Source organism: Pterocles gutturalis, unplaced genomic scaffold, assembly GCF_000699245.1.
Source record: "Pterocles gutturalis isolate BGI_N339 unplaced genomic scaffold, ASM69924v1 scaffold3151, whole genome shotgun sequence".
In the NCBI taxonomy this organism is placed as follows: domain Eukaryota; kingdom Metazoa; phylum Chordata; class Aves; order Pterocliformes; family Pteroclidae; genus Pterocles; species Pterocles gutturalis.
This window is the reverse complement of record NW_010100009.1, coordinates 19,121-45,193: the sequence shown is the minus strand read 5'-3', so window position 1 is coordinate 45,193 and position 26,073 is coordinate 19,121. Positions and strand designations below refer to the sequence as shown.

General features: G+C 44.3%; 1 protein-coding gene across 1 annotated transcript in view; it reads right to left on the bottom strand.

The window, feature by feature from the left end:
- Positions 1-9,283, bottom strand: part of LRIG1 (leucine-rich repeats and immunoglobulin-like domains 1) — a 54,516-nt gene extending 45,233 nt beyond the window's left edge. Inside the window, exons 1-2 of the mRNA XM_010077930.1 lie at positions 9,267-9,283; positions 4,410-4,484 (exon numbers count right to left, since the gene is read on the bottom strand). Of these exons, the coding sequence (XP_010076232.1) occupies positions 4,410-4,484; positions 9,267-9,283 (92 nt within the window). The remainder of the gene's footprint in view (positions 1-4,409; positions 4,485-9,266) is intronic.
- Positions 9,284-26,073: the final 16,790 nt, after the last annotated feature.

Sequence of the window (26,073 nt, the reverse complement as noted above, 5' to 3'; positions counted from 1 at the left end):
AATGAGCCTGTAAAGAAGATTGATTTTCTTCAAGAGACTTTTATGCTCAGTTTGGCAGCAGACTAGTCCTATTGATTTCGCTTTCCCCAGTAAATACACTGCAGTGTGTCACAGTATCCTCTGTGAATCAGCTAATCCTATTTCACACTTTTTTGCTCCAAAAATCCCTATTCTGACTTCCTTGTTATCTGTGCTTATTCAGAGCAACATCATAGGGCCAAAGCATCTCAGAACAGCTTTGACTGTTGCTAACATAGAGCTCACTGCCATGGGTCACTATCTCCTTTATTCCTAAATGGTTGGGGGCTTAAAACACTTACAGCAAAAGAAACCAAAATTTAACTGTTTAATCTGTTAACTTCCTTAATTCCTAGCCAGCTAAGGACAAGGCACAGAATGTGCTCTGTTTACCATACTTGCTTCAGAGGTCTGGTTAGCAGGCTCTCCACTAAGATTACAGCTGGGTAACAGCCTGCATCAGTGGATGCTGACTGGATCAGGCTGCACACCTGGGAGCTACAGTAGAAGACAAGGATGCACCTCTGTCACCCCATGCAGACATCCCAAAAGCCCTCCAGGACGCATTTACCCACATGAAGGTAAATGAAGCGGTGACAGACAGACCCCAGAGTAAGGGCTGAGCTTGCAGCTGCACAGGGGTTTGTGAGAAACCTGTAGTAGCAGACCAATGCAGAGCTGATTGCAGCTCAGGTCCTCCTCTTATCTGTCAGGCTAGCAAGGCTAAGAGACCCTCCACACAAGTTAGTGAGGAAATTGGATATAAACAGACTCAGTCTGCTGCAAATAAATCGCTTCTTCCATCTTCCTCTTCCCCACCAGATCAGGTAACCAAGTCTTCAAGACCCTACAGAGTTAACACACTTGAGTTGCAGCAGAACATTGGGAAGGGAAATCCTCAGCCAAGAGCATGTCAGTGAAAACATCCTGCCATCAACTCCCAAATGTCCAAGTCTAGGAACTGTAGCTAAATTACAAATGCTATGGGAATTTCAGGCAAGATTCTCCTCTCAGCTACTCCAACGTAATTCGGAATTAATCCAGATTCAGTCTCTCCCCCTTCCAACTGAATTTCCTGGCTTTTGTTTGCACTAACAGATGTTTGCATTTAATGTCTGTCTTTATTTGGTAACCCGTACCATAGATTATTTTTTCCCTTCTGTTCTATTAAAAGCCTTATCAAGTCCCTTATGTTTGCTCTTGTTGAGATGAACGACTTTGGCAGTATTTTCAATGTGCACAGCAAACACCCTGACTCTTCAAGGAATAATTAAACTGAACTAAACTTCATAGCACTGTATTACAGCATAGCATGTTTGATACATATGTTATGGCCGTATCCATCTGCAGCCTGAAACATGCAAAGATTTGCAGAAAGCCTTGAGAATTCTCTCACCAACAGATTCCCACATGCTTACATATATAAACCTGGCCCACGGTCCAAACACATATGGGGTCAAGTGAGTTTTGGGTGATGGAGACAGGTATGGGAAACCCAAAAACAGGGAATGCAAAGAGATCAAGCTCATTAAAAAAAATCTGTTATGGAAAGTTTGAGTTTGGCAGCATGACAGATTTCTTTCTCACAGAAATCAAAGGAGAAAAAGTCTCTTCCCCAGTTTAGGAAGAGGAGGAGATGAAGTAACTCATTCAAAAGGGTTGTTTTAAGTGACAAATACACAACCATTGCTTTTATAGTACATTCACAGCCCTCTGGAAATACTTAACCACATGCAATATACAAAACCTACTTCAGAGGTTTGTGAGGTAAACACACTTCACACATTTCTAAACACTGAAAAAAAAGGAAATGTATTTATTTTTCTTTAGCAGGAAGAATACACTGTAACACTAAATACTTAAACATAAACCAGTTTCTCAGTACACAGTCTTCATTATGAGTCTTCATCCTCAGTTTGGTTTGGCAGCCTCCCCAATTATTACTTCACAGATTTGAAAGCCAGAAGAAACCAGTACAACTGTATAATATGATTCCTTACATCACACAAGGCCGAAGAACTTTACCCAACAATTTGCATATCAAGCCCATTAACCTAGAGTTGAACTAAAGGGCCATCTTTTAGGAAGACATCCAATTGATTTAAAGACTCCCAAGGATGGAAAAAGCTTCACTTCCGCAGCAAATCATTCCAATGTGAGTTAGTCAGCAACATCGATTGAAGCGGGCACTTTAAAACATCTTTCAGATTATTTTTACCTCTGATAAAAACTAAAAGGAAATGCAAGGGGAGGGGAAAAAATGGCATTCTCTGAAACAGGCTAAACAAAGATCCTTCTTGCAGAGGTATGACAGCAGCATTACAAATCCCACTATCAGAGTTATTTATGTGTAGCAGCTGAGGAAAGCAATACAGATTTCTGGAAAGTGATACTAAGCAGGTCTGTTTAGAATACCGTCCTTTTATCATTTGGCTTTGTACCCTCCCCTTCCTTCTGCAGCACTCTGAAATTTCAGAGGAGCTGTAAATCTACTGCCTTCCACTAGTCATTATTCCTCCTTTCAAACTGTTTATTTCATTTCAGGAATAAAAAACCCCAAAGCTCTAGCAATTTGGTCCTTTGCCAACAGCTAAATTAATAGCAAAAAAACAACAGGGGCTTGTGAAACTGGGATCATTTATAGACATCGTGAGAAAGAAAAGCCGATTTGGGGGGCCTAAAACTATATCCTGGATGCTAAACTGTACACAAGCTTTCCATCCATAAATCAGATTTCTGGAGTTTTTGGAATCCCAATGCATAACACACTGGGTAATGCAGCAGCCTGGTAAGCTCAGTTCAAGTGGCAGGCAGATGGTCCCTCATGTCAGAGGATCATGCCTTAAACAAGGGACGCTGCTCAGACGGAGTTACCACCCTGCTCTGCAGCCAGCAGCCCCCAGATCATGCATCCAGACTTCACATGTGGTCACGCAAGCAGGGAGAGGGTGCGGCAGGAGGCAGAAATCAAACAAGCTGGTTTCACACCAACTGCATGTGACACATTTGACAGGTCTGATAACTGCTGAGACACAAGCCACCCCCTCCACCCAGGAGGTGAAGTGGTTATTTATGCATTTAACAGAGACACTTGCTAGATCCAGCACTGATGATAGCAGAGGAACACTTTGGCTTTTCATAAGCTCTGCAGGAACACGGTATACCCAAGAACCAGATCAAAGGCATCATATCTCAAACAAAAGCTTAAACTTGCTTCACACCAGCAGGAAGATATGGACACCAATTCAGAGCTAAGATCCCTAAACTGAATTAGGACAGTGAGGGAGTTCTGCTGATGTGCATATTTTAAAACTGCCTAATAGAAGAGCAGGAACAGTGCCAGTTCATTTCACTCAATTCTGTCCTTGTTTTAAGTAATAGGAATGTACTTTCAGTCAACAGATCAAGAGGTTGTCTCAAAGTCAAAGCCGTTTCAGTATGACAGTGCAAACTCTTGTCACTATAAGGAAAAGCAAATCCATGCCAAATATGGACACCTGCCTGTGGGTGCATATTCCAAGGGCATACATGCTGGAAACCACTGCTTGAGCCAACTGCTGAAGTACTTTGCTGGAGTCTGTATTAGCTATAACCACTTCCCCTTCCCAGGAACCTGGGAGGTATCATGCGTACCTCAGCAGAATTCCTTCTTGGTGTGCATTACAAGCAGACACATGCAAAAATAATTTTAGAAATCCGTACTCTTAAGATACTAAGAAGTTGTTATAGTATCTTTATTCTCTTCAGCTGTGTCCCCAACCCAAGATCCTCAGTGGCAGGTACACAAGGGCTCTCAGGTATCTAACACTTCTGCAGGCACCTAAACTACCAAAGTTAGGAACTTCAAAGCTTCTGCAGATCTAGCCTTACAATCACCAATCACTCACTCAAAAGGGGAAAAAAAAAAGTTGAAAGAGACTATAAAAACAGGTCTGGAATGAGTTCTCTGAAAGATTAAGATGTGAACAGTCTCTGGCTTTAAGAGAAAAGAAATCAGAACAGAGCCGGGCGAAAAAAAAAAACACATAAAAAACCCCCAGAACAATAAAGAAAAGGTAAAAGCATATATTCCTTCAATAACACAAGTATGACATAATGGTTGAAACCCAAAAGCAGATGAGAAAAAAGATAACTTTACTCAATATGCAACTAACCTGAAGTTTATTGACATGAGTTGCCACCAACCACAAGCACATTAGTTGAGCCCAACCTCATGAAAATCACAGGACTCCAGAAAATGTTTCTTAATTAAAAGTGCTAACATGCCCAATAATAAACTCCAAAGAGTCATCAGAAGTGGGTGTGCCACACAAAACCTGTGGATAGTAGCAGCTAAACCTACCCCACAAACAGCCCAGAGTCAAAAGCCAAGAGAGGCAGCAGTGACTTACAGGTAGAGGGAGCGGATACTGGAAGCAGCAGGTCCCAGGGAGGGAATGGCAGTCAGCTCGTTGTTGTTCAGTCGCCTGCAAACAGAAATTAATTTTTGAAGCAAGCAGCCTATAACCAAGCATGTGGGAGCAGGGGAAGTCCACAGCACTTGATCTACCCGCCCCTGCCCCAACTCTCCAGGAACACTGACATTTTGGCAGAGGCCTCCACCTCAAGGGGCTTGTCTGGCTGTCTGACAATCTCACCTTGTCCTCCCAACTGAACCCTTTAAGTGAGACACCATAACTGGTCTCACAGTATCTTGTTTATAAAAGCAAAGCTTTTTCCCCCCCCTTCCACCCACTCCCAACATTAGAGCGCCACTGAGGAAGGTACTGTGCCACAGCCCTCCATCAGCCTGAGTTTCCACAGTCATAACAGAAACCAGCCTGAGATATAAGACTCTTTGCACCCACTGCATCAGGACGATGAATTTAACTCCTTCCCCAAGCAGCAGGCCCCATTCACCGCTCCATGCCAGGCCAGGGCACAGAGGCCCAGCAGGGTGCCACAGTGACAGGGAACAGCAGCCTCAGGCCTCTTCCCCACACCAGGCCAAGATCTGGAAATCCCGCAAGGGCAGCCCCACACACAAAAACCTGGGGCCGGGTACAGTAATGCCACCAAAAACAGGTGACCTGGGGAGCACCATGCGGCCCCCCGGGGATAATGGCAATTGCAGACCAGCCTCACCCCTGGAAACACCAGTACAAAAACGTCCCCTTCAATGGCCTAATGTTTGAAGTGTTTTTCTGACTGAAAACAGATCCTTGCCATGTGACCAGCTCTTCCTTGCTTTAAAGAGCCCTTGTTTGTATGGTGAATTAGTCAATTAATTACTGTAACAGTTGCTTGTCTGGCTGCTTGAAAATTACCTAATTTCTTAGCCATCTTGCCCGCTCCCCCGGCCCCTGCATGCTGAAGCAATTAAAGCCGAGCCCCTGCCAGGCCGAGCAGGGCAGCACACAGTGGCTCCCCAGGTTCCCCAGCCACCATCACCTATTGCTCGAGGCAGAGTCTTGCCGGGTCTCTCTCTACTGCCTGCCTTTAAAATGTTCCCCTTCTCCAGGGGCTCTGAAAGGGGGTCTCAGACCACAACTCAGCTGCGAGAAGCCGAGCATCCCACGGCAGGCAGGGGAGCACAGAGCAGTTGAGGCATGTCAAGCTGTGGGCACAAGTTGGGGCAATCCTGAATTATAGTAGGTTTGGTTTTTTTCTTTCCTTTAAAACTATTTTTGGCAGGTGGGAGAGCAGCAATACATCCATCCCAGAACTTCCTTCTGACTCCTCTGAGAGTAAGCAAGATATTTGATTTCATAAGGAGTTCCAGACACTGCTGGGATAAAAGTTTTCCTCAGCCTCAGCCCTGACATTATACCCATACCTTAAAACATAAGTGGAAAAAAAGCCAGATGCATTGCAGTTCAGCAAGGAGATCCACTTAGCAACTAAAAGCTCATTGTTGTTCACATTATAGCAAGGCGTAGAGCTTTCAAAGGTACAAAGCAAATTGGAAAGAGTATTAAAATACTTCTATTTGTGCCACATTTTCATTAACATACAACCAAGCATCTTTTTGAAAGGCATGGGAGAAGGAGAATTAGGCCCACCCTCCGATAGCCCGGGTCAGCTCTGGTTAAGTGGCTCTGACACTACTCAGTGTCTAACTCTCCTCTGACATAAGTGCGATTCCTATAAATCAGTCCCCTGTCAGGTCACAAGTCAGTCAGAAGTGGTTCTCCCACCTCATTTTCTCTCTTGGCTCAGGGGCACCGGTTGCTGATGCAGAGGAGACAGCCAAGCTCAGTATTTGTCTGGGATTTCCCTCTCATCTTCCCATTCCCCCATGTAAAGGAATAAAAAAAAAAGCAAAAAAACCACCCCAAAACAGAACAGCCAGGCTGAACAAAATTGAGCTTCCAGTCTCCCTCCTCCTCCCCAGCTCTCACATTTGACAACACAAACCTGCTGCCTCTGGATGCTAAAGCAGAGGAGGAGGGGGGCCACCCCTATAAAATATTTACAGTCCAGTTGCCAGGCTGGTGTCAAGCTGAAATGGAGCCTGCTCAAAAATAGCACAGCTCTCCAGAGCTTTCAGTGAAAGGCACTTTAGAAAATAAAAGGTGAGTTGTTTGGAGAGGAATTTTAGCACAGTTACTACTTCTTTGTTACAAATGAGCTTGGAAAACCTGAGAGCCCTGCAACCATCGCTTTCATGGATCCCATGATCCACATGACCTGAGGAAACCCCAGAAAGGACTGCAGGACCTACCCCACAGCAGAACCTTCCATCCCACCCTTTCAACCAAGGTACAAGAATGGATATTACCCCAGGGTGTGTCATTAGAGGGAGCCACCAAAGGGGGTGAGAGAAAGCATTAAGTGTCCTCAAACAGTGTCCCAGTCCAGCCCCTACCACCTGAGCCTCCATCAGTACAAAGCTACTTATTTCAGAGCATGTGGAATTATAGGGGTTTATATCACTGAGCCACTAGATTTCATCTCACACACTTAAATGTTTAAGGCAAAAAAGCTTAAAAAAATCCAAACCAAAAACAACTGCCTAAATCCAGGGAAAAGGAAAAGTATAGGGTAAATACAGCAATTACTTCATTACAATTTCAAAGCAAAACAGAGCATCCAAGATAAGCTATGAAGTTCACATCTTTTGATTTGCAGACATTTTCTTAAAATAAAGTTTTCAAAATATATTGCCCTAATTATTCACATACAGAGACACACGCAGAGCTTTGAGCCTCTCTGTAATGCTCAGGAACCACAGGCACTGTGTTGGAAGCATCATGGGAGGTTTCAGCTCTTATCAATGCATCTGTTATTTGGGGCAATCTCTTTCCCCGAGGGCAACTTGGTTTGCCCAGTACAGCGTGCACAGCAAAACACTGACTTGCTCTCAAGACATGCCACAGCATGATGCTTATTTCATGAATGTTTGTAAAGTGCTTTAAAAAAAACCTCAGAAAGGAGATGCTCTGGCAGTACAGATGTGGTTCCCTTTGTAAAATGCAGTTTATTTCAGTGGTCTGTGGTTTAGCTGTTATTCAAAAGCAACCAAGATTGGTAGATAGGGCTTTTAATAGAGCTTCTCCCTCACACTTTCCAGAGCCTGCCTTCCAGGCTCCACTCCAGACCTCTGCCTCCCTTCCAGTCTCCCATTTCTGACTGCTCCCTCTCCCTCCTATTCACTCCTCTGCTCTCTCCCTTTTCCTTAACCCTGCCTTTCTGACACAGCAAGCAGCTCACATCTGCACCATTACTTTGCAGGCTGCATTACTTACCTCCCCTGAACCCTGACAGCTTTTTTTAGCAGCTGACTGTTCAGTGCAGGGCTTGTCCTGCTCTCAATGCATGCAGGACTTCGCACAAGGGAGCTCCCTACCTAAACTATCAGGAGCCATACATTTCCCAGCCCCACACTCTCTGAAGTCACATGCCTTCAGGCACTTCCACAAATAAAAGCAATTGCTAAGCCACAATCATGTTAGGATAATTCTAAAGTCTCATGGGATCAGGGCTGCAATTCTCCTCTTTAAGCACAGAGCAATTTAAGGCTTTCCACTGTTTAAAGAGAAGTTGAGAAAACAGGTCCTATAGGCAGTGTTTTGCTCAGCTGCATCACTTTCTCTCCCCTTCCTGACTGCTCTCTAAGATGATCACAAGTGAACTGTCTGCAGAGCACTGCAGTCACTCCTGATACATATTCCTCACTTAATCATGATTCCTAGCAAGCTCCCACTATTAGTATAAGCAGGTGAGCCAGGGGCAATCAGGCAGGGGCAGAGATGCTACATTAATCCCCATGGTCCAACCCTGCAGACATTAGTCAGGCAAAACTCCCACTTGCTATTTAAGAATTACATGATCTGGCCCCTCCACAAGCCCCAGAGCCAACAATTAATGAAAACAGACAGAGGACAAGAGAAAATGCACAATATACACAGAGCACAGTATTGTTTCTGAAAGGAAATGTTTTTTCAGTTTCCCATGAGGCATCAGTAGCTCTTCAAACAGAGCCCAAACCTCAAGTATGCCAGCAATTCAATATTCAAACACGAGCTCATTACCTCAACCCACCACTTGCAATTTCAGTCACTTTCGTTTTTCAAAACCCAAAATCAGAGCTCCAAGAATCACTGCAAGTGTAACTGCTCAGCATTTACACACATCAGGAGCTAGGAAATTCTCTGATTCCCCCAAGTTTCTTTCTGCCAGCAAGGGCGGTCTGGCACAGCGACTCAGACCTTCACCAGCTCTTTCTCTTCCCCCACAAAAGCAGAAGACAGCTCTGCTGTTCTAGCTTCTCCTAGCTGACTTCAAACAGAATTTGTCCTGGTTCCAAAAGGAGCACAAATTTATGAAAGGAGATACAGTTAAGTGCTTTGTTATCCACTACACTACACCTTTGTTTCCTGGGAGATTTGGGTTAGGTTGGCATCAGGTATCACGATCCAGGCTGTTCTGCCTTGCTTCAGGGTTATCCTTTCAGCAAGGAGCTTTGTGTGCTCAGGTGTGTTAGCTGAGCTGCTTCCTCAGTATTGCTCAAGACACAGAGAGGCAAACTCCAATGATTTCCAATAACAGCTGTGCTGTTTTAATTGGGATGTTGTGTTCTGCTGATTGGTTAGTTTAAACAAAACACACAGGTAAAATATGGTGAAAAACACCCCTCCACACCAAGTTGGATCTGCTCATTCAAGTTACTTAAAGGAAGGTACTGCCTAGGAAACTATACACAATTTCCTCACAGCCCACAAGCTGCCCTGGAAAAATACAACTAAAACCTTTGAAAGAATACTTACACTTCCTGCAGGTTCATCAGCCCTGCAAAGGCGGAAGGATCAACCTCTGTCAACTTGTTGTAGCTCAGGTTTCTGTCAAAATAAAAAGACAGTGGGATCAGCATACTGCAGTTATCATGCTCAGCAAAACAGTCATCTCAATTATTCCAGATTGCACTGGGAGGGTGGGTTTTTTTTTTTTTTAACAAGAGCACTTAAACATGGCAGAACAGCACTTTTCTGCTGAATATACAAGTTACTTTAGTTTTGTGATAAAAATATTAATTACCTAGCTCTCCCTAAGCTTTTCCCACTATTGCATTAGTGTGGTTTTAATTTGTCTTTATATTACACAATTACATTTATTATTCTTCTATTGGTTATTCACAACCACAAAACTAATCACAGATGAATAGGAGATTTCCTGACAAATTAAAGTCTGAACTGAAACAATCAACAAACCTTCTGCTAAATATTTTATAGCTACATTCACACAGGGTATTTTTTATATACCAGTGTATTACCTACAAGCGAAAACACACATAGGTATGTATACTTACTGTAAGCATGAAGTACATTCTATGTTTTCTAACAAGATTATATTATTAGTATATCAGTAAATGTTGCGGTTTTTTTTAAGTCAGTGTGATTACAGCTTTCAGCTGGTCACACAGTAGTACCTGCCTTGTTCTCCAACAATCCCAACCAAGGCTCTCCAGCTACCTGACAGTCCAAGTCTAGATCATATTATAGACTTCACTAATGGAGAGGATGGCAAATAAGTTGTCCTGTATTATCTGAAAGCAGGCTGCTAGGAGAGTAGACCTGCCTTGCAGGACATCCCTGTTTGGAAATACAGACAGAGCATTCTGGGAGGAACGCACTGCAAGGATTGCTAGGGACAGCAGACAAAATAATGCAAACAAAGCACCAACTCTGGAAACCACAAGCAAGATCTTTGCCATGCTCTGCCGCAGCATCACACAGCACAACAGCAAAGCTTACCCTCCTAGATTTGCACTATCAGCACACCGCACAGGACAGGTCAAACCTGCAGCTAGGGACTTAATGGGAGAGCACAGATCAATTAAGACCATGTGACTAATGATGTGGAAATTAACAAATAACCTAATTAACATGATGTATGCAGTGTTGGCATGTTCCTGTGAACGTGTAATTTAAAGAGGGAGGAGGCAAATTGATGGGTGGTAGCAGCAAGAAAAGCAACCACAAGAAGTCGTAAGGAAATTGTGAGGGGGACCTCCTTTATTTTCACCCGGCTCCACGCCCTGCTCCAGGATATTATCCTGGGTAAAACTCAACCCTCTTGACTCCTCTGCAGGGAGGTTACACCCTCTTACTGCACCTCTGAACAGGACCCAAAAGATTCATGGTCTGATTTTAGATAAGCACTCAAATATTCAGCTGCTTATTCAAACCACCAAGCCAGTCTGACTAGAAAACTGGCCAATCTTCCCTGCTTTGTGTATTTTCTTTGTTTTAAAGCTGTGCCCACAGAACCCAAGCAGGTCTGGAGCCCAAACAGGTAAACAGGACCCAAGTCACTGAGGTACCTACTGAACTTTTACCTACGCTACATGACCCAAGAGCTGAGGGACACAAAAACAGGGCAGCTGCCAGCAGAGCATAAACAGAGACCTCCTGTTTGAACTGCTCGTGCTAACCCACTGCATTCTGCGGTAACGCAAAGAGACACCTAGGCCCACAGCAACGCTTACTAATACCGAGACTTGAAAGACTACAAAGCTCACCAGCTTCACATATGATTAGCAGGAAGCGATAAACACTTCTTTTGAGATAAAAAGCAGTTATTGATCACCTGCCCTCCTGTAATGCATTTATGGGAAACCCTCAAAGCGATCCCCTGCACATGGGAACCATTTGATAGTTTCACACACATGCTCTTCCCCATCATTTCAGAGCAGCCATCTCTGAAGACAGCTCCTTGCATCCTGCCTGAAATGTTCCATTTTTTACCAATACCTGCTGTGAAAGAAGGCTCTACAAATCAACACCACAGGCTGGCTCTTAAGAGAATCCAGACCTGAAGCTACACAGGAGTGTAAAACCTAACCAAGCATCTCGTTTTAAAATTGCTGTCCCGTAAGCCCCTACTGTCTTTTAAAACACTCAAGAGACCTTTAAATCAATACCAGCCTACAGCAGATACCCATTTCACTATGAACTCCAAGGCATTTATCTAAATAAAAGTCAAACTGCAGTTTAAACTCAGAGTGCGTTTGAAAGCCAAGTCCATATTCATAGCACAATTACGAATTAAAGTGCAATTTGCCCACAGATTACATTACTACTACTTTTTTTTTTTTTTCTTTAAACCACACAGCAAAAACAGGTTGGAGCTTGCCCCTGCCTGATGTACAAGCAAAAAGAGAAGATACAACAGGTAATGTCCTATAGACTCAACACAATAAAGATAAAGCTGACACAAAAATACTAGTGACAAACTGTAAGGGGGAAGCACAACCACGGTCGTGACCATGCATGAATCCATCTGTTTTAATATATTTCTATGCCTTCAACTGCTGCAAATCTTTGCATTTCTTAAGGTAATGCACTTCTCCTCAAAACATTCCACTGCAATAGGCTAAGAGGCTATTTTATGAAATGAGCACTGAGAATCACAAGCAAACTGATCATCTCTACACTTGTCAAGGGGAATAGATCTGTGGTTTAGCCGGTGCTCAAGCACTGCGTGATGCTGATGTGAACTTCAGAAGTGAAGAAAACAAAGGTCTTAGAAAATTAAAGGATTTAATAGCCACAGTTCAACATCATCCAAAGAAACTTTCTGATTATTGTTACTGTCATTCAAGAAGTATGAACATCAAAGTCATCACACAAGCAGCTGACTCATCAGGTAGCACAGCCATATTTCACCTACTCCAGCAACAGAAAAACTTTCCAAGGGCTGCTGCAGAAATACAGGGGAACTTCACCTTCTTGTATGCCAAAGTCTTTAGTATCCTCACACTACCCACCCCAACCATCAGCTATCCTCACTGAACATACAATACCCTGTTCAAAAATAAGTGGGGAAATGAAAGCTAGAAATACAGAGTCAGTGCAAAACAAACAGGAGACTTGAAATTAAATAGATACATCAAAATAAACAGTTTACTCAATTTCTGAGACTAGCTGTATTTTAACTTACACTAAAATGCCCAGGAATTTCTAGCCTGAAGCATCAGCAATCAAAGGATATGTTTCCCAGAACTCAGACCCCCTCACTAGACAGTATTTGGCATGCTAGTCACAGCATGCAAATGGGAAAAAGAATTAACATGCTCCAATAGATAGATCATTGGGACCGGGAGTCAGGAAACCTCCTCTGTCTATTCCTGGCTCTCTTAATCGCCTGCTGGGTGACCGGGTCATGTCACATCACCTCTCCAGAGCTTTTGTTTCCACAGCCACCCTTTGTCTGTCCTGTCTATTTAGACTGTAAATAAAATTGAGGTAGGTATTGTCTTGGTTTGCCTGATGCTGATGAAATAAGGTCTCAATGTTGGTTGGGCTCCAGTAATGCAAATAAAGAAGGAAACTCAAAACTTGAGGTCACGGGTGCATATGACACTCCCCCACCACAAAGTACAGGTCCCAAACATACAGCAGTGCATGAAGCACTGCAACATCCATCAGCTCAGCCTCTCCAGGCCAAGCAGATCAGCAATTCAGGCTGGTTGGAGATGCCAAGCTTGGGGTCACAGCTGTCCCATTGCTGGAAAGTCACATTTCTGCTCTCCCGTAGCACAGAATACATTCCTTTTTGAGGAGCCCCTTAGTCTGATGCCATGCAGTAGTGCAATGGCTCACGCTGAGACCATGTTTCTGCCATCAGTACTCTCAACTGTCTTCTTCAAAGAAAGAGCCCTCCTAATTCAAAGCCAAAACCCTGTCCTTTCCCAAATCATCACTCCCCTAAGCCATCTGTGCTATCTCAGGTGCTGGGCATCTCTTCAAAGTGGCAGCTTATAAGGCATCATCTAGTGTTTTATACCAGCCCCAAGAGACCATGTCTTCAGTGTGTGTGGTCAGCCCATTTCCTGGCACCTGCCTGTATGTATGGGGTGAGCTGAGCCTAAGCGTGGGCATAACCATGCAGAAAGCAGATGTCCCAGTGTCCTGCCCACATCTCTCCATGGGTACATGTTTCTGTTGCAATACTCATGGGACAATATTTTGATCCCTCCAAGGCAACTGTGGAAAGAAAACAAAATTCAGACAACCAACAAAAATCTGGGCTGTAACTTCAGGGAAGCGTCCTAGAAAGGTCAAAAGCTTCTACAGATGGCAGAGAAGACAGACCAGAGCCACCAACTTGAGTGGCCTCCAATGTTCAGGTTGTTTTTTACCTGTTGAATAGAAGCTGATCTGAAGTTTGTGGAGTTTTCTGTAAAACTTTATTTTGACTTAATGGCATGAGAAGTGCTCTGCATATTACTTATCTATTATATACTTCAAGTCTTCCTTGTATTGGCTAATCCAACAATTTAGGGGTTTTCCCCTCTTGTCACTAAGATGCCCATGATTGGAAACAGCATCTGTTAAATCAATATGGGAAGAGCCCTGTTCTGTCTGTCATCCATTTCAGTCTTTAAGAAAGCAGCGTTTGCCTTTAGTTAGCATTGTGAAAATGGCACTGTGGATCACTGAGCATTGCAGAGACTGAAAGAAAAGCCCTGATAAATAACCAGGTACACAGCCTGCCTTGAAACCACCTCTCCAAAAGTAATAACACTGTCACATAGAGTCCTGCTTGCCAGAGAGGAGAGATCAGTCAGCTCTTTGAACCATGACATGCCAATCCTGCCTCCTTGGGCAAGGTATGGAGTAGACCGGGAGTTCACAGAGAAGTTTCGGCTCTGCTTTGGGAACTTGACAGTGCGGAGAGAAGCCACCTCTTTTGAAAACAGAGGTGCCTGGCTGGCTCGCCAGATAGAGGCATAGAGACATATGTGGCTCCTGGTCTCTGCTCACCATGATGATGGCTGAATTCCGTTCAGTGAAGGTGAAGGTTTCCAACCTTTATGTCAAGACCATTTATCTGTCAGTGCAGAAGTTTATGTCAAAAGCGTTTCTGCACCTTTCGATGACAGGCATTGGAGAAAAGGGGGATGGCTCAAAGTTCTGCCACTGCCAACCATGGCTTTCATTAAACACTTTGTCAACCATTGTCATAACACAACTTTTCATTGCTCCAGCATAAAAGGGAGCCGAGGGCCCAGAACAATCGAGCCCTGCAATAGAAATTCCTCTGGCTAATCTGTCGAAAGATAGCTGCCTAGTCTGCAGCTTACTGAATAGGCACCATCCTTTTCCCCCATGTTTGTAGATGGCTTTACAGCACTGGAATGGAGGCCCCATGCACACTTGATTGGGTATGAAAAGCATAGCTGCAGCTGAATTAGCTTGGGGATGGGGGCCAGGGGAACAAGAGAGGGAACACATTGACCAAGCTAAAAGCATACAGCTGTGCAGGGAAGAAAGAACACTCAAATTTCTCTTTTAAACAAGCTTGTGAGCTCCCAGAAAGATGGCAGTCCTCATAAGCAGTGACATACAAGGCTTAACACTGAAGCACAATGCAATCAAAGAGTGCAAGGATTCAGGTGGTTGTATGGACTATGAAGGCAGAGAGAAGCAGCTTTAGTTCATTTCTTCTTCTTGTGTCTAGTCCCATGAGGCAAGAGCAGCCAAACAGCTACTGCCAGCTACCCACAGCTGCACTGCATGGCAACATCCTCCCTTAAACAGGATTTCTTCAGTTCCCCTAAAACAAATGGGCACTAAACAGAGTTGCATGAGTCACCACAGTGATGAGAGTCAGAAGGAGCTTTCACATACTAGACACACAGTCCTTAAATACCTTCTAGAGGATTTCTTGCAAATTCCTTTGAAGTGGCTGATGTATTTCCCAATGCCAAAGCCTGGACTTGGGGAAATCACTCACCCAACCCACCACAGCCATTCCTGGGTTTCCTGCTAAACTGATAGAAAACCACAGGTTCTTATACCCCTCAGCTCCCTCACCCTCACCTCTCTATTCCACCGCTCCTAAACTGAGCATAAGAGGCTTACGGTCTGGAAGGAAAAAGAACAGAAATACATCTTTGCTGAAAGATGCACTAAAGGGCTCCGCACCCATCCAGCCTCAATGTGAGCTCCCGCACAGCTGAGTGATACCTGGCCTGCCTGGGCTGCGCAGCCTTGGGATGTTCACATTTCTGGGGTGCCAGGGGCTGCAATAAACCAAATCCCTTGTCATTTTTTTTTTTTTTCCAGCATTCCCCAGGGAGCTCTGCCTGCCTGTGCAAAGCACCCAGCTCAGAAGAGAAGGGACACTGCTGGGGCACAGAAGTGTCCCACACCAAGCATCAGCAAGAGTTACCATCTAAAAGGAGGCAAGAGCAACACACCACAGGGCACCAGAGGTGAATGTCCTAGCTTGCTGCTGTAAGTGCTTTGGAGGAAAAAAAAAAGGCGGGGGGGGGGACGGGACTCTGCAGGACATGGGAAGGACAAGCAGCACCCACGTGGGTGAAGCTGTGCCCCATCACTGAGAGGTCCTGTTAGCAGCTAAGCGAACGTGCGCACTCAGGCTTTACTTATGCCCTAGCTCAAATTAGCAGCAGCAGCACTGTATTAGCTTGGGTTAATAGCCTGCTCATATAAGGGGCTTTATGTGCAGAAGGGAGTCAACTTAAGGGCAACCCTCAAGCCATAATATGAGCTAATTTGACAGTGAAGACAAACTTTGAGAGGTCATCCAGACACCGAAAAAACTGCACCATGAATCACTCTCAGTCATGACCAACAATGCCGTCTAAAGGAAATTCCTGTAGCATGATCACCAAAGACCCAATGCCACGCCGATTCCTGCAGATGCATGCAGTCATTAATGCAAAGAATACTAATTAAAACCATATCACTGAGAAGCATTGTGCTGGACTACAATTTAGCATGTGGCTGACATGGTTCAAGGAATTAGGGAATTATCTTCAAGTAACTTTCAAGGACACATTTTCAGCCCTGGCCCTTCCTCCTGCTCTGCCTCTCTGCGCTCACGACTGTTTCTGCTCACAAGTATGCACAGACCACACATCTGGCACGTAAAGACACCTACACATACAAGCCTGGTAAGCGACCACCAGAGCTGGTCTGCTTGCACCAGGCTACAAACGTAAGGAACACAACTGTTGTCAGCTCCCCAGCTCCAGCTGGAAGCATGGGAAAGCGACCATGCCCTCAGTGCCAAGGAAGAGCAGATGTCCTTTGCAGGAGTGCTGGGTAACACCACGCTGCTGCTGGGGCTTCTGCATCTCCTACAACAACTAACTCTTGCAGGCTTGTCTCTTTAAAGAGGGCAGTGGCAGGTTATTTCAGGCCCTGTTCAGTTTACACAAAGGTGTTTTGACAAAACCTAGGATCCCATTTCCTCCTATTTTAAATAATCTTAGCAAAACTAAAGCTGAGTTCCTTTCTGCCTTCTTTTATTTTCCTTGGAAGACCATTTCCTCCAAACACCTCAAATGTTGTTTTGTTTGTTTTAAGAATGAAGATTATCTTCAACTTAATCTACATAATCACGCACACACTTTGTGGTGTACTTGCATATGTGCAAAGCACTTGTAACTCAGGTGCTTACAGACCTCTTGCTATGCCTCTGCAGCACCAGGAGAGACATGACAATACTCATTGCACCAGGGCTTGATCCTGGTCCACTCACAAGTTCCTCAGTATTTCAACTGCTCTATGCTCCAAAAAAAGTAAAGCAAGATTTCAAGAAGTGAAGTAATTTGAAAGATATCCAATGGCCTCAACGGTAGAGGGAGGACTGTGAGCCCTTGTCTCTGCGGAGTGCCCCATCAGCACTCGTGGCTGGGGACACACACAACCTTCCCCTCTCCTGTCTGCCAGCAGGGACCTGAACCAAGGGAAGATGGCAGGACAAAGCAAGCATGAATGATAAGGTACCCAACAAGGCTTTCTCTGCTTCTGAAAAAAATACTAGCAGCAGCCGCATAGCCTGCAGCTACTGAGGCTACAAGCCCTCCTCTCATTAGGATTGCATGTTCCTCTGCTGCTAGTAAGACAGCCCAGTCAAAGGCAGTATTGTATGCAGGGAACAGGGGATGCTGCAAGGGTTAGAGCAGGCGGTATTTAATTGCAGCAATTTTTCACTTTATTTGCTGTTTCTGTTGAGCTGCACTGCCTGAAGGAGACTGATTCTCTCCAAAACACACCGAGCCATCACCTGCAAGGATTGCCTCAGAGCAAAAACACATTTCAAAGGGGGCATAGACATCTAAATAAAAATAACTGTATTTAACATAAAGCAATCCTGGTTTGCCACCTGTGACAGGTAAGAAGTCAGAAGGAAAAACAGGATGTGGAAGATTTTTTTTTAACCCACAAATCAACTCCACCCATCATCTACCCAGACACCCACAAGGCTTGTTCTGGGTTTATTGCTTTAATTCAAGTGCTACCTACTGTCACAAGAAAGACATATCCTAAAACCAAACCTCTGCAAGTTGTTTGTTCCACTGCATGAGAGTAAACTCACCTTTTTCTAATTTGATAGCAAATTTCTTTCTTAGCTATTTCTGCCTCCACAGTGGGCTTTGCCTTGTGTTTGAAACTGCTGAAGCAAGGGCTGAAGACCTAGCTCAAACAAAACACTCGTGAAACAAATTGCTCCTGCTTCCCATCACCACTGTGCTTCTTCAGTAAATCAATAAAGCCTACGACTTCTTTAGTAAGATTTTCAATTAAGGTTTCCCACTGTATTCAACATACTAAATCAATTTATCGAGGATTAACAACCATATAACTTACTATACTTGTCTACCTTACAACAACTACATTGATAAATCAGCATTAACTACTATTTCCAGTTTCAAAAGCTGCTACTTCTGCAAAGCAAATATTTTCATCTGAAAGTTGTGCAACTTTTCACAAGTAGTCACAGCAGACAAACCACGTTAAGCCTTTGGTTTTTTCAGATTCTTGGAAAGACCCGCAGCATACGTTCAACTGCTGGCAACCTAGCCCTCCCACCACATGACTTTGCAAAACCCAGCTGTGGGTTACAAGTCAAGTGCAGACGGAAAAGGGAGATAATTCAGGAACTCCCCAAACACTGTTCAGAAGTTTCCAGATTTAAGAAAATATCTGAGGTCAACAACCATTCAATAATACCCAGTAACCCATATTTTAAGATACATTTTCTCCCCAAAACACAGAACTGTGATGTGCTCTGCTCTCTTTGGGGATACAAGTGGTTTCAATCATGTCCATAAGCATTTCTGGTCAGCTCAGAGCACTTAACTAGCTGAGAAGACATTTTTCCACTATTCCAACACCACAGCTTACCAGAAGTATTAATTCAGTGAATACATCACCAGGCACAGCTCTCAAGATGCCACCAACCAGCAGCACCATGTCTGCATACACTGCGTGCTGGGAAGGGAAAGCATCAAACCTCAAGGCTGAGCCTGCAGCACACATCTGGCATTGCCCCTTTGCAGAGCCTGCAGCAGACACAGACTCAGCCATACCCAGTCCAGTGGCCATGTGGGACACGGCATCACCCAGCCATGCTGGAGCACAGTCCAGTCCGTCACGAATGGTGGGGAGAGGGCAGGCAACCTGCTTCTGTGGGGTTTGCCCAGCACTTCATTCTCACAGTTCTTACTAATAGTTAAACATGCAGGACCGATCTCCCCCAAAAAACACGCTCGCTTGGAAGCAGCACAAAGGAATATTTGTGCACTGGTTAAAACTAGTCAGGCAAAGAGTTGGGAAGAAAAAAAAAAAGTCTTGGAAAAACAGCATGCAGATTTCTCTTGCAGCTCAGGCATGGGGGCTCACCACCTTGCTCTTGCCTCTCCTCCACTTGACTCTGCTTTTTAACACCACAGAGAGGCTGTATCACCTCCTGCCCTCATACAGCAGAGGAGCACAAAAGCAAAGCGGCATTTCTCCAAAGAGCTGCTGTTCACCCATCCCACCAGCCCAGGCTGACCATACTACACCGCTCTGCTTCACCAGTGGCTGCTCCTCACCAGCCAGCCAGTGCATCTGCTGCACTGTCATTTAAGAAACATATTTGCTGAGATTTCAAATTGTAGCTCTGTGTCATTGGATCTGCTGCAAAACTTCACAAGCTAGCTGACCAGAGCCAAAGCAGCCAACCCAGCTGTACCTGCCAGGACAGAGGCAGTGGTCAGTCCCTCCCAGCATTCCCCACCCAATGGCAATAACCCCAGTCTCACAAAACATCTGGAAAATCGAAGCCTTCTACAATGGAAATAAATCCCCTTCTGATCCTAGCACCAGTCCAAGTGGAACTACAACACTGGACTCCTTGCTATGCCCACCATGAACTTACCCAGTTTAAAATCCACCCCAGCAAGATCTTTTTAATTCCATGGACCAATATGAAGAGGTTGACCAAATCTAAAGATCTCGTGTGTGGAAAGGAATGAAGTAAAACCTCAAAGCATCAGCTAAAGGACTGGTTACCCATGCGGCAGTCAGCATCTGGCAGCGCTGTACACTGCAGGGCCAGCTCTAATCCCCCAAAGGTGTGAAAAAACACACAGCAGACAGCTCTCCATTTTCAGTTTAAAAATAGTTCTTTGTAATAAAGAACAGCATTTTAAGGGCAAAACATGAACATTTTTAAGACTTAAAAACCCCTAAGCTGGCCATCCTGGCTGGAGGTGTGTGGTTTCCAGAGGCATCCACCCTCCCTCCTTCTGAGTAATCGATGTCCCATCATAATGCATTTTCATTCCAAGCACTTTCGTATTGCCGATAAAGCACGGAGCAATTTAATGGATTTCTAACCCCAAATTGGAAGCTGTACTGCATCCAACTGACTCAATTTGTTCAGTCTTAAAGGAAGCCCTGGAACAAAATGCTAGAAATAAAGCCACACGCACTGATAACATTACAGAAATAGATATACCAAGAAGCAAATGTTCTGTCCCTTTATTTTGTCTGACCTCCAACCTGTTTTAATTGACCTTCAAGATGGAAAGGCTGCATTTAAAAGAAACCATTTCCACCTAGATCAAGACAAATAAAAGCCAAGCTATATATAATGCATTTTCTGCAAAACAAGGCAAACAAATCTACCATGAAACTACCTTTCACTTGACAATGAAAAGCCAGAAGAGATTTTCAAGTTAATTTACTCCATATTGTAGGTCCTAAGCAAAGCTATTTTCCTTGATAAACTTCTCTGCACACAGCCTGAAGAGAGATAGCTTCCTCTAGCCTCACCTTATCACAAACTGCAGCACTTGATGGCAGACAGATGTTTTATCACCTTTGGCTAGCAACAGGGTGAAACAGCACAGAGGCAAGAGTCTGATGCAGCAATTTCCCAACAGTGGTCCACAGCATACCTCCTGCCAGCAGGTCAAATACTGTTTGGTATAGCAGACTGACATTCCTCCAGAAGATGCTCTTTATTTCACAAAGATTTATAGAAAGATATACTCCTGCTCCAATCCTAAGAGCAGGGCCATTATCAGAACAAGCATTCATACTTTTTTTTTTGGCATAACTCCTGTACTGGTGTTTACTTCTGGGACAGCAACAGGATACCTGTAAGGATTTCAAAGCAGATGAAGCTGATGCTCAAACAAAGAAGCCAAGGGCGAAGTTATACCTATTGTTGCTTTCCAGTCATTACCTTCGCCATCACATGCCAGTCTTCACATTCCTTATACACACCACAATGGCACAAATAAGAATATATTCTTGCTTAAATAACTTGCACATGTACATGACTGTTTCACTATGTGAATTTACAGATGCATATACAGCCATACACACACAACATGTACACATCCATACACACAAGGCAATACATCTATAGTGAGATATGTAGGCAGAGAGGCTTTATCAGGAGTGTTTGGGACAGCTGAACAGCTTATGACTGAGTTGTGAAGAACACTAGTAAAATTTTTATTATACCTTGCCCCAGCATATAATGCCACATCTTTTACAGAAGCGCTGTTTAAAAAAAAAAAGCGAGCTTTACAGTTTTTATGGTGCTATTTTTCAACTCCTTCCACTTATAAAGCCAGGCTTCTTTATTAGTGCAACTCAAACAGCAAAAAGACTAAGAAGGAGGAAAACTTATAGCCAATAAAAGTTTAGGAGGTTCTTCACATGAACTTGCTCTTCCTCAAGTGAGATATCTCAGGCCTTCCTAGGATTAAAAGACAGCCCCTGTTTCCAGTGGCTTGAGCTTTTTGCTCTTTAGGTCTCTTCACCTTTCAGGAGTCCTGGGCAAATGGGGCTGTGGGCAAAGCAAAGGAAAATCAGTCAGTTAATAAGCCTACAGTTGCTCCAGATCTTCACACTCCTGGCTGCAGCACTTGAGCTAAGCTCAAACCCTGCCTTAGCATCAGTCAGGCGCCAAAGCTGAACACACATTTCACCTTCAGATCAGAAAGGTATTTCTTCATCTACTTCAAAGGGCTACAATGTACTTCACTGGATAGATGCCTTGATTTATTATTCAATGAACTCCCTCAGATTTGTGCAATTTCTCAGCTAAAAGCATCACAGCTAATTCAAAGGAGGGCAGATGTTACTGAGGTTGAATCAAGGAACAAACTCTCTTCTACAGATTTTCATCCTTTCCATGTTGTGGAGGGTTAGAGGGATGGAAATGGGAACATTTCCCTATTCTTTTGCTACAGGAAGCAATTAAGAACCCAATCCTTGCAAAGCTGCTGGATTCAGAAGGTATTTGGATAAGCTCATTTCATTTTCGTAACTATTATTACTGGAAGCATACTGCTCCACTTGGCATTTGAAATCAGGTTTTTTTTTTAATTATCTTAGGTTTTGCCCACCAAAAGGTACACATATGCCAGCAAAGGCTCCAGTCCCTGCTTCAAGTACAGGGAACCCCTTCCTCTGAAGGAGGTCTGCATCCAGCAACAAATTCCACAGAAAGACACTAAAAGAAGGCCAGATCCTTCCCACTTGCTTTGAACCATCCCATTCGGGCACAACCTAAGGTAGATGCCATCTTAAAACTGCCTGATGGCCTCTGAAAATTAAAAAAAAGTCCCATAATGAAATTCCACGTGGGTGGCCTCCTGGCTGCATTGAAAAATAGAAAAGCTAACACTACAATTAGGCCAAGAACAGAAATACCCTTTTGCTCTTCCAAGTGGTCCTTGCAAGCCCAGGCACCGAGCCAAAGAGCTCACCATTCACTGCTCTCGTGGGGCAAAAGGCGCGTTGGCTTCGCACCAACACCTTGCGCTCCAAAAAGCAATTACTTGAAAAACATGAATGCAGAAGGTGCTCCACAGGTTTGTTATTGCACAGGGAGGGCCACAGGTGTGCTCACCACTCAGAATTCAAACCACATCCTTTTGAGAGCAGATAAATTAACCTCTATGAAGAGAGAAAAGAGAAGAAATGTCACTGTTTTCCATGAAAATCAGAAAGAGAGCTCTCAGGGCTTGTGGAAAGCATTGCCCTAAGCACAGGTAACAATGGAAAAGTGCAGCACTGTGTGCTGACAGTGAAGACATCCTGAGATGAGCCACCATGGAGAACCCAAGGCACCTCACAAGCAGCGTCACAGGAGAGATGAAAGAGGACAAGTCCGAGGAGACCAGAGGGTAAGAGCACATCGTATGGTTGAAAAAACACAAAGGAACACCCATGCAGCTCACTACCACACATGTGAAGCCACCAAGAGGAGATACTGCTTCTCCTCTGGACAGGTCACCACAGCCCTCCCTAACACTGTCACACAAGCAGGAGCCTGGGCTAGACAGGCCACTGACTCACACCAACACAGGAGCACTCACTCATATAGATGCTGTATTCCAAACCTGGCTCGACTACAGCAATGCCACATTAAAAAAAAAAAAACAAACAAAACACACACGTTTTCCTCAATTTGTCACAGCAAGCAAAGTATGAAATTAAAAAAAAGTTCTGAATCTTCCAAGCACACAGGCTCCTCCTCTGAAGACTTTTGCAAACCAATGAAAATTGTGTAAAAATAAATTGTAGTGTGTTTTATAGGGGGAAAATTACTGCAACTGGAAACACATAATCTAGCTTTTCTCTAACAAAACCTAGAGGAAATGGCTCTGCAAAAGTTAACTAAGTGATACTGAACTTTCTCCAGAGTGTTGTATAGGAAATAACACTGCAGAAATGACTGCCTGATTTAACCTTTTGTCCAGACTACGCTACAAAGCCATACTATAGAGGTATCTGGCCGATGTTAACAATCCTCTGGTGTATTCTCTAGAACTGCGGCCGAGAAGGCAGGTTATCTCACACATGCTCAGCAAAACACCCTGGCCACAGCACAAAGCCCAGGCAGCCAACTGCTGATAGAAAACAGAATTTTACAGTTTTCCCTTTCTGTGTCTGGCAGTTGTTTTTTATTTTTTTTTTAAATATGTGAAGTAGTAAGGGCTGTCCTGTGGTGCAAAGAACAAAGCAGATCCACACATCCCCTGCATTCAGACCTGTGCCAGACTGCCAGTACAGACATACCAGGTGCCCCAGCTCTCCCTGCTGTCAGACCATCCATCTGTAAGAGACTGCATAATACAATACCATAGTACTTCTGGGTGAAAGCCCCCTTAGCATCACATTTCTCAGCTCCACCACTCTTACTGAGCTTCTCCCCCTTTACTCACCACCTCCATTATCCCAGAAGGGGCTGCTTCACGCAACAGCAAGTACCAGTGAAGGATCTTTTACTCCCAGGGCATCTCAGGAATGGCATGTCTGCCAAGAAATCTGGTGTCAATATTTGCCTGGAGCTCTGCAATCACAATTACACAAACTGAGCCAGGCTGCCCTCCAGCCCTTCTCCCCTGCCATCCCCACGCTCCAGTGTGGAGAACACATTGCTGAAAAGACCTGAAATGAGTCTGGTTTTCAGCCTTAATTTCTTTTAATGAAAAAAAGTAGAGCATAACATGGGTTCTTCATCTACTGATTCCTCCAACAGCCCACTCAGTCTTCACTTTCTCTTAAATACACTCCGAGGAAGAAAAAAGCAAGAAAAACGAAACTAAAGCTTTTCCACATTCCCACAAAGCTTGGGTACCTACAAAATTCCTAAAAGTAGTACTTTAACTAGGATGGAGCTTCCCAGGAGCTCCAGGATATGTTTACTGCTGGATCACGTTAGCCAATGGGAAAACATTTCATTTTTTCTCCAGCAAATTTGAAACAACCACCAAAGATGCTCTGAGATTAGAAAAAAAAAAGTAGGGGCAAGAGTCAAAATATAAAGTGTGTAAAAGCCAGGACATAACCCTCAGTTCAAAAGGATCACAAAACACCACCCCACACAGAAAAACACTGGTTTCAATATACCAGATTGGCCACAGGGAGGGAAGCCAATACACAGCAATACTGCAGCCAGCCTCAGGAATGAGCTCTTTTTTTTCCTGCAGCCCCACGCTTACGTCAAGTCACATAAACTGTACCTTTTCCACGAACACCTTCTCTGGAATAAAGGTTCTCATTTTACTCCACATAAGAACAGTCTCCACAGGTTTATAAGCTTTAATTGCTATGTGAACACATAAAAAGTGCCCAAATAAGTCTATTTAATGGTTACACATTAACTATCATACACCTCCAGCCTTGTGTTATCCGCCTATTTGCTAGATCAATAAACTGCTTGTAAGCAAACTTTTTTAAAAAGTTGCTGCTGCTGAAAGTGTTCTGTTCCTGTCTACTAATAACTTCATGCAATTACCTGGAAACTCCTACCTGTATCTGAAGTTTTCTGCTGAGTTCTGCTAGGGAAAAAGCACACTGGTTTTCAGCACAAAGAATTAAACACATCTCTCTCCCGTGCTCAAAACTGGACGCTGGCCCACAAGGTAATGCAAGAGCAGTGCAACTCTGGGCTGGGAAGGACTAGGGTGAAGAAAAATGTGCGTGTGCCTGCAGAGACAGAGCTCCTCTAAATGCAAGGAGAAAAGGCCTCTAGGAAACACTCTGGACAGCCAGGAGCAGGGAAGCTGTCTGCATGACAATGACAGACAGGAAGCGTTAGTAAGAGCTTTTAGGAAACCATACACCCCAAATACTCTTGCTGGCAATCAAAATTAAAGGCATCATTCTCAGTGAATCCACTCCTCCACCATTCACCTGCTGCTGTCCAACATTCACCCCATGGGCTCTGACAGGTAAATTTGGCCAACTGAGGAGCAGGTAAGGAGCTGACTGCCTGCAGCTGACGAGCAATAGCAACACACAGCACAGTACCATCAAGGTACCCTTGCCTGCTAAACAGTACCTGAGCAAGCTCTGCAAGGCTGCCTGCAAAAATCAAGCCCTCTGCAATGTTCCACACACCTCCGTGGAGGAGGGCAGAAAGCATTTCATATACTGGCCCATACCTAAAGGGGCATCAGCAACCTGGTGCAGCCTAACTACTTCCTTGTCATGGCAAAAGCATGCAAAACACCTTGGGCATTTAAGGATGCCCTCATGTGTCATCAATCCAGCCAACAGACATGTACAACCTGCAGCAGGAGCATGAGGCCAACTCCCCCCACAGCCCACCTCCTCCAGGACAGGGGAGAGGGTGAGCAAGACTGAGCCAAGCAGTCAGAGCAATTAAGCATTGATCAAATCCAACTATTTCACAGAGTGGCTGGTACTCCAGTTTCAACAGTCTCCATGCTTTGCTGTGAGATCCCCATTAAATTTGCGAGAAGTCTGCAAATGGCCCCTTGGTCACTTTTCCCCCCCC